Raw genomic sequence first — 12,776 nt, forward strand, 5'->3', positions numbered from 1 at the left:
CTGGTGAAGTATCGGCTACATTAAGCTTTAAGGCAATGAGCAGTAGTGTGTAGTTGCCATCGAGGCAATGGCACAATGCAGTTTGAAAGGCAAGTGGTGTGAAATGGTCAGCAGGGCTGAATAAAGCTCCAGTTTGTGACTTTCATGTACTTCCTGAACATCCACAGTGCTAAGCATCCATTAAAAAATAACAAATAACCAGTGATGTCTGAAAAGGCATAAAGATGTACACACTGTTTAAGTGTTCTGGACGTGTTTACTGAATCATGAAGGGCTCCTCTCACCATGATGGAAAAAGATTTGAATCTCTTCTTTTCTCACACTTATGTGTTTCACATGAACTGGAAGCCATGTGAAATGGATGTTGGAGTTAGCTACCTAGCCTAGCCTACAGCCTCACTACTGCACCACACATTATGTTGCTCTGATTGGATGAAGCATCTTGAACATTTTTGCTTATGTCCCTTGCAAATAAAAAATTAACTAAGGTAAGAGACTAATTCACTTTAGGAACTGATCTATAATATTTGAGGAACAAAATATTAGTACAACTTGGAAAATGGGTAAAAAAAATGTGCTAGTTTGAGCATTCAGCCAGATCCTAGCTAATACTACTGTTAGCTTGGGGACGGCTAATGTGAACGTTACATTTTAAAGTCGAATAAGATACAGTAGGATTAACATCAGGACGCCTAACTTGGTGTAAAAAATAAATCTGATGACTCATTAGTTAAGATCATAGCTGTTAGCTAAGTTTTCTATCTTTTCCATGTCCATCCATCCATCCATGATCTTGACCGCTTATCCCATTAGGGGTCACGGGCGGCTGGAGCCTATCCCAGCTGGCTTCGGGCGGAAGGCAGGGTACACCCTGGACAGGTCGCCAACCTACCACAGGGCTCTTTTCCATGTAAAAAAAGCCATTTTTTCCAGCAGATATAACCACATTTGCTGCCTGGTATGTTTGAATAGCCTATTTCTAGATTCCTACACTATACAGGGGGGGGGGGGGGTTAAAGTCACTAATTGTGTTGAAGATATTAAGGCCCTATAAGCCATATTAGAGGGTGGGGGACTTAACTGACAGGCTGACACAGTGAAGCTGTTAGTCAGGAGGCTAAAGGCCCACCACAGTTAGGTTGAGTCAGCATTTTCAATATGGTGACCATTGTTAGGTTTCAAATCTCTGCTTCAGAAATCAATGGGTGAAATCACTGAAACTACGTCCATGTTTTATACACTCTGAGACTGTACAACACAATCAACTGGTAATGTTTTCTGGCTGGCAGTAATGTTAGCTAGAAGGTAGCTGAATGCAAACATAACGTGTAATGGTTGTTAATGGATTATGAAATGTGTTTTCTTTTCTTCAATTGTGGTCTAATATCCTTCAAAGTTTCTGCTACCAATAGTCTTTTGGATGCTTTCTAATCAGGACATGGGGAAATAGTGTGCTGTAGGTAGAGGAACACGTATGTGTCATGTTAGCAAATAACACTAAAACCAATGGGCTGTCTGACGGCAAAGTAAAGCGCTGATAAGTAGAGCAAACACTTGCACTTGTGTTTGGGTCAGAGTTTCTTAAAATGAGTGTGGTAAGTTGACCCTGTCTGCAGCAAATGATAGCAAATCCTCTGTTTAGGTTCTCTGGACAGTTTCTCAATAGAGGAGCCGAGCTGACCTTTACCCTCTGTGAGTAATACAGTTACTAATGACAAGTACCTCATACAACCCCACTTGGAGGAAAAAAGGAACTGTCCCTTTAAGCTTCAAACCAATAACCACATTTTAGAGGAAAATATCTATTTTCTTTTCTATCAACATGATAGGCGGAGTTGATGGTTTAGAAAAATACCTACAGAACAGCAGCAAGTGTTCAAATATCACAGAGTGTAGATGCTTAGCCCTGTGACGTGACTGCAGTAACATTACATGAGAGGCACAAAATGTTGCGAGGCTCATTTATGACCAGTTTGGGCGAGTCCTGAAAGTCAAAGGAGGTGCAGGCCTATAGAAAAACATGAGCTAACTACATTCCCAGTAGCAGAATCATGTCAAACTGATAAATGACTCATGATCATTTCTGTGTGGTTTCAGGTGCTTTCAATGCTTTTCTTTCAGAGCATTGGTGTTGATCGTGTGTTAGCCTATAGTATACAGGAAACATTTCCTACGTGCATGTCTGCTCCATGATAATATGGAGGAGTTCTAACACATTAACAAACTACAGACACATACAAACACAAGGTACAACTCGTACCACAGTTCGTTTACACTGGCTTAAATCTGTGACTTTATACATTGTAGTAATATTAACATGAGGGATCTGTAAAAAGTGACATTGCAGTTTAGACCAGGTCATCAGATTCATGCAGAGCCGTATGATCGTATTCTACATTATTCTGCTGGTACAAGGCCACTGCGATCTTTCTGAGGTACAAATCAAAGAAAGCAAATCAGCAGAGCAGTAATCTACATCAGACTGCCTGGAAACAAACAATAACAGCAGCAAGTAAAGGTATGAAAACATGTGTAACCCTGAATGAAACAGACACCGAAACTCTGTCTCTCATTGTCAGAGCTATTTAGCAGCATTGTATAGTCAGTAGTGTTTGACATTGACATCAATCACAGACACTAGCATGTGCAGTACGTAGACAGCTAAGCAGGCAAGGAAAAGGTAATTTGCCGTTTGTCAGTTTAGCTAAGGTTCCCGACCGCCTTAGACACCAAACAAAGAGTGACAGGAGTTTCTTTTTCGCACACGGGGCACTTCATTGCATTTTTGCTCTTTGCAATTCATAAACCTGATACGAGTCAGCTACAGAGGGACCTCACAGGGCGAGAGAGCTTCAAGTTTTCTTTTCAGATTCTTGTCTTTTGCATGATATGAAAGTATAAGTGTGCACTTTGATGGGATAGAAGAGCAAATATCACTGTACATCAATCAAAGGGAGAAAGTCTTTCTATCTTTCAGTCTTTTTAAAGTCAGTGTCCACCTGGTTTGTTTCATTTCCAGCTTGGTTTACCACTCCTGCTAGGCGTCACAGAATCTCTAGCCTGGGCGGCCTTTTCTGAGGCGCCGTTGGTCTTTCGGATATCTTCACGAACTTGAACGGGTGGGGGAGTCTCGCTGACTAAAGCGCTGCTCCTAGATACTTTCACACTTTGGACCCGTCGTAGGCTTGTCCCTTGTGGGCGATCCTCACTATTAGGAACTGTTGGCGAGAACCTTGTCTGTTTCACCGAGGTTTGCCGACCGGGAACTAAGGAAGTGACAGGAGGGGTGGCGGGGAGAGGAGGGGGGCCCAGCTCCTTCTTTGTCCTGGTAGTTGAAGCTACGGTGTTCCGTGCGAAACTGGGGACATCAGAGGTGTTTCTTGCACTGACTGTGTTAGAGCTGCTGTTCTCAGAGGAAGCCCCAGCCTGAGCCCCAGCCTGAGCCTGAGCCTGAGCTTGAGCCTGAGCTAAGGCCCTCATGGTGGAGCGGCACATCTTCTCCTCAGGTGGAGGCTTGGGGACGTTCCTCACAGGTTTGGTACTTGGCTTGTGGACAGAAGGCTTTTTTTGAGTTGCATCGTGAGCCCATCTTGAAAGGGTGCATGCAAAGCCACCTCCCCTCTGAGCCTTTGACTCGTCAGGAGGTAGACTGGAGTGTCGAAGAGGTCTTGTGGTCTTCTCGCTCCTTCCTCTTGGTGGTGTGCTCTGGTCCCGAAGAGGACGGCGTAACTCTCCGCTGTCATGCGTTGAAGTTCTCTCAGTTCTCTTGACGCTTGCTGTCCTCACTATCTTCGAGATGGGCAGAACTTTTCTCATGCTTTGGTTCTCGGTGCTGGTGAGCGTTCGAACACCTCGACTTCCACTTGACTTTGTTGCTTTGCTAGCTTTACTCTTCGCATGGACGGGTTTCCTGCTGCTTCTTTGCAGATCTTTCTCTGCACCTGGTTTTCCCTCAGCGGTGTCACAGCTCTCTGTGTCCCACTCTTCTGTTGTAGCTGACTGAGTCATGGATGCTGCATCCACAAATTTGGGCTCTGAGAACTCGTTGGTTGAAACCGACTGTTCGTTGGGAGACATAGAGTCCAGATTAGAGGATAGGGAGCTTGGATCCTGCTGACTCTCTTGATCTCTGCTCCTGAAATGAAGTCCCTCTTTCATGAGAGATGAGCTGTCAGCCTCGGAGTAATCAAACGTGACGGAGCAGTCTGTTTCTGTGCAGTCGAGGATATAAAACACTGGTTTCTTATTGGATGCAGTATCTAGAGGCAGGGGGGTATCACAGGTTGTTGATGACAATGTACTGTTGTCTTCTTCTTCTCTTTCTCTCTCAGGATAGACACCAACATGCGGCGTAAGATCTAGTTTCCCTTCCCAGGCTGCCCTGGGATCTGCTCCTCTTTCCAAAACTTTGTTGCTTACAAGGATGTCAGTCTGCTCCTTTTCTAGATCTGTCACCACAACATCTCCCTGGTTCACAAAGAGCATATGGTTACTGTTATTGTTTGGACTTGGTAGGTCAAAAGCTTGAGGACCTGGAACCAAAGTGTGCTTCTCCACATTAATGTTCATGTGGCTGCTGATTGCTGGGTTGAGAAGATTGACAGACTTCTGAAAGACACAAAATGGGCGAGGCACAGCGCTGCCCTCAGACAACGAAGAGTATTTATTGTTGTTGATGTTGTATGGATCATTGTCATTTGGACTAGGGGAAGAAAACCTTGCCAGTGGGCTGATAGGCTCAGTTTCCGCATGTGGAGATGTCACCGTTCTGTCACGGTCCAGCTCTCGGTTGTCATCCTGGGCTAAGATCCACGGGATCGTCCTTCGCTGGATTGCACGGCCTGTCCGAGGTAGGCTGTTAAACTTGGAGTAGTCAGAGGGATTCCCGGAGCCTCCAAATATCTCCAGGTATCCTTTGAGTTCTCTGTCTGCTATGGAGGTCATGGTGTGACGATGGCGGCGGGCGCTGGCAGAGCGTCCCATCGGGCTGTGTGGGCTCTGAGACCTCTGCTGGAAGAAGTCAAGCAGGCCTTCCTTGGTGAGCATCTCCACGTCGTTCTCGCTGCTGCTCCGACCAAAGTTTCCACTCTGATCTGCACCCGACCACGCAAAGCGCTTTTCCTCCAACTCCCTCAGACGACGCTCTCTGGCTGCTTCCTTTAGCTCACGATCCAGGTTGTCCTAAGAAAAAGAGGAAGGTCGGAGAAGTTTAGAGGCAGGCAGGAAGACAGAATATAAAATCAGACTACAGTAAATCATTTTAAAATCCTTTCACCTTCAGATTCACTCAGCCTAGTGGATACTTACTCTTTGTTTCAACACGGGTCTTAACTTTGTGGCTGGGCTATCATTTTTCTATCATTGAATTAACAAAAGTTATGGAGCATGGCCAGCCTGCGTTCTGTGTCTTGTTGTTGTTCTCTTTTTTACAACACAGCTGAGAGCTTTACTTGATACTTTTGAATGGAGCCACCACATGTGCAAGAGTTATCACGACGAAGATTAAAAGCTTGGTTTGCTTAGTTTAAGCCTCATGGTGAGTGAAATGCTCTAACAATGTCAGGTTGTTTTTTTCATGCAATTGGGAAGGAACTGCATGGGGAGAATGGCAAATTGCACCAGAGTCATCATTAATATCACAAGATGCTTTTATACAAGAATATTATCTCAAAATCTGGGCTTCTTATTTCAATAAAACATTCCTGTTACAACACAGTTTGGTAAAATTTGACAAATCTGTGCCCAGTGGTGGATTATGAAACAACCGTTATGTAGCACCACACCCTGACATTTAATCATTAATCCTCAACTAGAAGGAATCACTCCTGGTCTTGATTATCTAACAATTTGGGAACATAATCATTGTAACAACGTGGCCTCAACAAAGCCTGATTGTGTTGGTAGCTCACAAGTGATGTTAGTTTCCCTCTCTCATCTCACAAGGAACTATGGGTGCTTTTTTAGCTCATATTTACCAGGCTATAGGATAATTCTTCTTCCTTGGGACAATTAAGTTAGGGCCACAGGGGTAGATTCACATTTAAATGGTCCCTACCAGTAGTCGCCCAAATTGTCCCAATCAATGTGCAGTTTGTTTGAGTGAAATATTGGGTAGCTTATAACAAGCATAGACTGTACAAATAATCCCATAAGTGTTTACTGACTGTGAAGCCAAAAAAATATAGAGCTCCCCCTACTGACTGTCCTCAGTATCATTCATAAACCCTGTCTCCCTCATGTTAACAGATGGAACATGGGTCCAACTTTAAAATTAAAATACAAGTCAAATAAATTTTTTTTCAAACATGGTTTCTGACATTATAATAAGTTCTTGTTATTATGATTTATGTCTAAGTGTTCATTTGATAACTTTAGTGTAAATGAGTTATTTGATTTAAAATCCTGTCTGTTTGACAGCTCATGCAGCATTCGCTACCCGATCAGCAGAGAAGCCATAAGTGTCTTCTTGAAATCAGCACAAGAATCTGTGCTGCTGTGGACTGTACACACTTTGTTTTGGTTGGCGGAGAGTGTGTGGTAGAGTGCAGCTCTACCATCCAGGTCACTTCTGCACATACCTTGGCTGCAACAGTGCAACATATTGAGGCAGTGTTTTGACTTTGAATCTCACAATGGGCAGAAATAAAGACACATTGTTCATTTTATACACCGTCAATGATGCCAAGCCACCATGCATGTCCCCAGTAATGCTGAGACTACAGGTATGTATCTGTATAATCTGCTTAGTCTGATTTATTTCCATGATGTTTGACCTTTTCCAAAACCTGAGCAATCAGCTTGTTAAGATCAGCGTTATTTGATCTGTGGAAATGACTATTAAAACTCAAAGAGGTTTAAAGAAACGAGAAAAGAACACTTTCCCTAAAACTGACCTTAACAGCTTTCTTGAACTTGATGCAGAAGTCTTGAAAGATGCGGAAGCCCTCGTCCAGCTTAAAGGTGTCCTTGTCTTCACAAAAGAAATCGATGAGAGTGTTCCCCTCTTTACGCAGGTCCAGTCTGCGTCTCTTCAAGTCCTGCAGCCTCTGGGTTGAACTCTAAGACGGGACATTTTTTATTCATAAACTGTCTCACACTTTTATGGATGTCATCATCTATAGGACATGAGTCAGCAGAGCCAGCAATGCACAGTGGCATGCATCCAACTTTCTGTATATGTAATGTATTACATAACTGCTGCTTCACCTGCAGAAAGGGCTCCAGCTGCTGCAGTAGCTCCTGGTCTCCTTGAATCTTCTCCTCCAGAGATTTGATCCGCACATATAAAGAGGAAAACTCCACCTCGATGTTTTCCACTGAAACCCTGCATGTAATATTACAACAGAGGGATTCAGATCAGGGAAATGTGTTCACAGACACCCTGAAGAAAATATGTATAACCAAGACATTGCTGACAAACACTGTTCAGTGCCAATATTGGAAAGCTTCATAATGCTGTCAAACTGTCATGAGTTAAACATGAAGATATGAGGGCTGTAAGAAATGCATTCACTTATCCTGAAGGAAGGAGGAAAGGGACAGAGGGAGGGAGGGAGGGAGGGAGGGAGGGAGGGAGGCAGGGAGGAGTACTCTGGTCTCTGGTGCAGGAGCTGCGCTGACTGCATTCAGAGATGACCTTGTGAAGCTGACAGAGCCTGACAGCCTTCAGCATCACACTGCGTTCTGGAAATGACTCTGTAAGTGCTGCACTTAGGTTAGATGTCAGCATGTGTACTAACTCGGGAAGTGGTTGTCAATTAGATTATAACAAAAATGTTAAAACCTCTGTATTAATCAGATTATCATCTGCATTGTCTGTCAATTACGACACAGAGATAAGGCATAAAATAACGTCATCAGAGGTCACTCTGCATGAAGAGAATAACTGAGGGTAGTTTAGTAACAACATTTTATATCAACATGTAATGAAACAGAGTTACTATTGCTACAGTCTTGGAACCCATCTGCTATCATCTCAAGACACTGTATGCCTCTGGAAATGATGGGAAACTTCTCTGTACTTCTGGGTTAGCCAGTGGTTATGGTTAAACAACTTCTAGTCAAGACTTCCTTTTCTGTGTGCTGCACTCCTCACAGTCAAATCTGCAGAATGAGGAGCCGAGTTTAAAGGGGAAAATTGAAGATAAATTCATCCCTCTAGATATGTCTGAAAAATAAATGCTGAAATGTGCTGGGTGTGGGTTTAGCCTCATGGTTAAGTTGCACGCCCATATGGCAGGTTCCATTTCACCCTGCAGCCCCTTTCCTGCATGTAATTCCCCCACTCTCTCTCCTGGTTTCCTGCTCTATCCACTGTCCTCTTCTCTCTAAACAAAGGTGTAAAAAACTATACTCCAGAGGGGCACGCTTTCATCTCTTACTGATGAGTCTCAGTTTCACTTTAAACAGTAAGTTACAAAGAGGCTTCACGCTGCCTTATCTCTTACTTTCAGCCCAAAAAAGATAGATTTTCTTGTGATTCAGCAGAAGTTAACAGGTTTTAAGTGTAGTTTGTTGATTCAAGTGGATTCAAAACATTCAAGATTATTGGCTGCCATCTTGGTTTATTATAAAAAAACCCTCAATGGTTGCGAAAGGCCTGACCTAAATCGGCTCAGATGGAAATCTGTCTGAAAGGGAAAAAATACACTTTATATAAGAAGTGGACGTGGCCTCTGGCTCAGTGTCTGTAAAACTTATCTCTTCCTAATGGCCAGCTCCGGGGAGCTCTGCTGGTACCACAGGAAGTCTAAGACCGGATCAGAAACAACTCTACTTTTTAGTTAATTCATGACTTCAGTGATCATTTTCCTGAGTTTCCTTAGTTTATTATCTTCATCATCAGTGTCAACTTACCTTCAATACTTTATGATAATGGTTTCGTAAATAAAGATTGATAATCAGGAAAGGGAAGTAATAAAGCATTTCCACCCTCTCATCCAAATATGGTCACTACTTGGTCCAAAAAACTAAGATGATAAAACTAAGGTGATCATGGTCTGCAAGTCAAACTAAGGGCTTCAAAAGTGGAGAGTGAACAACCTTTCAGTCTGCTTGACATCATGATCCTTATTTGAGAGAATTAGTGAGACTTTGTTGAAAAAGAAAGAAGAAACTGTTTACCTGGCTGCACTTTGGACATTGTGAAGTCTCTCTGGAAACTTGATCAGATTTTCATCTTTCTTCTTTGCCTCCTGTGTAAAAAAAGGAGCATCAGACAGTTCAAATCCATATGTTTGTTGCTGCTCAGTTATAAGTAGCATCGCTGCAGTGTTAAGGGCCTTCTTGTGTTTGGTTACATAAATGCTTGGCCAGACTCTCTTGGCTCTTTTCTGTTTCCTGTCACCATCTGCTGTCCGCCTGCCCTCCTGTTATCTCAGTACCTCTCTGTTTACACAAGCAGGGCTGCTGTGAGAGATTTATACATAAATACCTCTCACTGGTGTCTCTTGTGGGGAGGTGAAATGAAATGTGTCAGGCTTTGTTTTGTTTGTATATTTTGTTGACATATTTTTTGAAGTTTTGTGGGACTCAGCTGTGATCATCAACATAGATCAAATACATACTTGCTAATATAAAAAATGTTTGTGACAAATCCATATCTAGTTATAATAAAGATGCCTTGATGATGTCTTCTAAAAAATGTCTGCAGCCTAATACTTGACTTTGAATCATAAACAGTTTACAGAACATTAAATACATTAGCTTCCTCACAGGAGAAAATAGCTCAAAATTAACACTTTACTAGTTTTAAAAACACGAGCATATCTTTTTTTGGGTCATTGTTATCATATCAAAGTAGATACAAACAGAGTTTTCTTAATTCAGCCTAATAAGTAGTAACCCTGCAAGTAACAGTGCCCACTTAAGTGCTTTCAACATTCACTTTTTATACTAGCATAGTGAGCATGTAAACATTTTCTTTCACTCTGCTGTGTTTTATTGGAGTTAATAAAGAAGTACTTGTCTCAACAGTATAGTGAGCATCTGATATTAAGTATAGCAGCCATTACTAACCATGGCGACAAAGTGCAGCAGGTTCATCCCGGGTTTGTTCGCCTTGGTGTCCGCCAACGACAGGAGAGATGACAGCTTGAAACCTGCCGCGTTGCCCGCATAGCCACCCTAAAAAAAAAAGAAGCAAATTAATTTAAAAAAACATATAACGATCTTTAAAAATAAGTCTGCTGTTGTTCCATTTCTTTTCTTACTGACAACAAATCTCAAAGAAAGGTCAAAACGTGCCCCACATAAACTAACAAGCCTGTGTAGCTAAAGCCTGAAATAGCTTATCCCTCTGTGCCATAGACCTCGGCTGCTTTTCAGAACGCATTAACGAATTAGGTCAACATTTAAGAAATATGCTTATTTTCTGTCTTGCCTGGATTTAGATTAAAAAACACATATCTATATGGCTGTTTTGTTAAGCAGGAAACTAGAGTAGCATCTTATTAGCTTAGCATGTAGACTAAGTCAGGGAAAAGTAGCTAGGCTGGCTTGCTTAAGTTTGAGGAGTCAGCCTTTTTATTTATTTCTTAACTTTTTATTTGCTTTTTTCCAATATTGACAAACATAAAGCACAACAAATACACAAAACATACACAAACAATCATGAATATAGTAAGGGGCTCCCTCTCAATATCTATATTGTTGTTTTATGAAGTCTTTTCTGCACAGCAGGTATCACCACCTGTCTTTTTATTCTGGTAATCAGTCCATTTGAGGAGCCAGCCTTTTACCATCTGACCACACAAAAAAAAGTCGAAGAGGAGGACCTGAGACTGGGTATTTTTGTTTGGAGGAGGTCAATGAGGTACTGAGGGGCTAAGTTGTTGATGGCCTAAAAAGTGAGGAACAGAATCTTGAAAATGATTAAGTTATCTTCATGATAAGAGGTCTTGATGGATTGCGAAAGAGCTAGGCTACATTTTCTTATTTTTCCCAGCTTTTATTCTAAGCTACAGTAAAGGTTTTTACAAAATGCACTATTTATTTCAGCTTGTGAACCAAATGCTACAAATGAATGGTTAAGAATGTTATCTTTAAAAAGTTACAGCATACTTTGTGCTTTACTTAATGTCTTAGCAGGAGTGAATCAGCTCAGAGTCTCTGGAACAACAAAGAAGTGTCCAGAATAAAACTATCACACTGTTGGTCTGAGTCTGAAGAACTATCTGAATTAATGCTTGCTCAGCTCCATTGAACAATAACATATTTTATGCATTATGGGGACATATATGTTGGACTTACAGCATTCAGAATGTTTCCAGCCTGCAACACCAGATGCAGAATAGCATGAAGCTCTTCACAGCTCATCAGATCTGTAGGGTGAGATCAATATAAAAATAATTAGACATTTTAGAGCAGATCACATCCAAACACTACCCACTACTTTATTATCATTACCATCACCACACAGAGCAACTTTTACCACCCTGAAATTGATGTTGTCATCTAGAAGAAGTGTTATCAGGGAGGCTGAGTGTTAAATACTGTGGTGAGATGTAATTAAAGGGAGTTGGAAGAGTTCAACTTAATTTGTCCCGTGCAGTGTTGAACTGACAGCTCTGCAATGCAGTGAAAAGGTCACAGCACTGGAGAAGAGGTTTCAGAAAAAAATCCAATACAGCACAGAGAGGGAGTGACTCAGCTAAAATGACACAGGCTCAAGTGATAAGAGCAAAAACAACTTTTTACATAATTTTTTTCAGTTTCTTGGTTAGCTTAAAAAATACCCAGAATATGTCAGGGTTGGATGGATACTGATGTGTGTTTGCATCAGTATATAAAGTAAAGCCTTGTGAAGTTATGCTCAGCTGCTGCTTCTCTTTGGTTTTCTGAATACCAGCTGTACTCAAATGCCTTTTCAGTCAGCTTTAACTGTGCTGTGGTTAATGCCAATTAACAACAATGAGTTAGCATGCTAACATCCATCCATCAACGATTTATATGCTAACATGCTTAGCTAAATTGGTAAACATTGTCAGAATAAAATCCAATTAAGATCAGAATATTTTATCTAAACGTTAAGACTTACACTGTAACTGTGTTATTATGCTAATGTCAGCATTTAGCTACTATGTTGCATTCAAGGATGATGTAATAATCAGAAAGGACATTTCCTGTCAGGAAAAAAATCACTAGGGTTGTAAGGATACACTCAATCCACAATTCGGTTCGAATCCCGATTTTTGGTTCACGATACGATTCACTCACGATTCTCTTATAATTTTCAAGAAAACTTAATTGAACTCAAAATTTAAATAACTATTATTCTATTTCAAGTCTCAGATATGGACAGTTGAAACATATCTATTTTTTCTCTTATATTTCTTTGTAAACAAAGTAATCCCTTTTCATTATTAAGGTGTGTTGTAACTCAAATAAAACCCCTGCACACTTTTTTTCAGCACCTTGCAAAAAAACTAAAAATGGCCGCACAAATAATGGAAAATTTCAGAACAATTACAGAGAAATGGAAAGTGAACCAAATGAAAGTATTCAATATTAAAACAAATAAGGTAAATCTCTTTAAATTAGTGTAATTTTCAAGTATTCTCCTTGATCAATCTTTAGAAATGTTAACGATCAATTATCGTTTAATCATTAAAAAAACGTAAAAGTTTTCCATGTCAAAAACTTTAATCCAACCTTATTTGTATCGATTTTTAACCGATCTGCGATATATCAGTACATCCCTAAAAATCACAGAATGTCCCTTTAACACCACCTGAAGTCAACAACTTGGAAAGTCTGGTAAGGTCTTGAAGGAAAGA

At 41.1% G+C, this 12,776-nt stretch overlaps 1 protein-coding gene across 1 annotated transcript in view; it reads right to left on the reverse strand.

Moving 5' to 3' along the window:
• Positions 1-1,947: 1,947 nt before the first annotated feature.
• fhdc1 (FH2 domain containing 1) overlaps positions 1,948-12,776 on the reverse strand; it is a 43,797-nt gene continuing 32,968 nt past the window's right edge. Inside the window, exons 7-12 of the mRNA XM_034687019.1 lie at positions 11,251-11,321; positions 10,018-10,125; positions 9,124-9,194; positions 7,207-7,324; positions 6,894-7,058; positions 1,948-5,181 (exon numbers count right to left, since the gene is read on the reverse strand). Of these exons, the coding sequence (XP_034542910.1) occupies positions 3,010-5,181; positions 6,894-7,058; positions 7,207-7,324; positions 9,124-9,194; positions 10,018-10,125; positions 11,251-11,321 (2,705 nt within the window). The 3' untranslated portion in view covers positions 1,948-3,009. The remainder of the gene's footprint in view (positions 5,182-6,893; positions 7,059-7,206; positions 7,325-9,123; positions 9,195-10,017; positions 10,126-11,250; positions 11,322-12,776) is intronic.

Source organism: Notolabrus celidotus, chromosome 7 (assembly GCF_009762535.1).
Source record: "Notolabrus celidotus isolate fNotCel1 chromosome 7, fNotCel1.pri, whole genome shotgun sequence".
Classification (NCBI taxonomy): domain Eukaryota; kingdom Metazoa; phylum Chordata; class Actinopteri; order Labriformes; family Labridae; genus Notolabrus; species Notolabrus celidotus.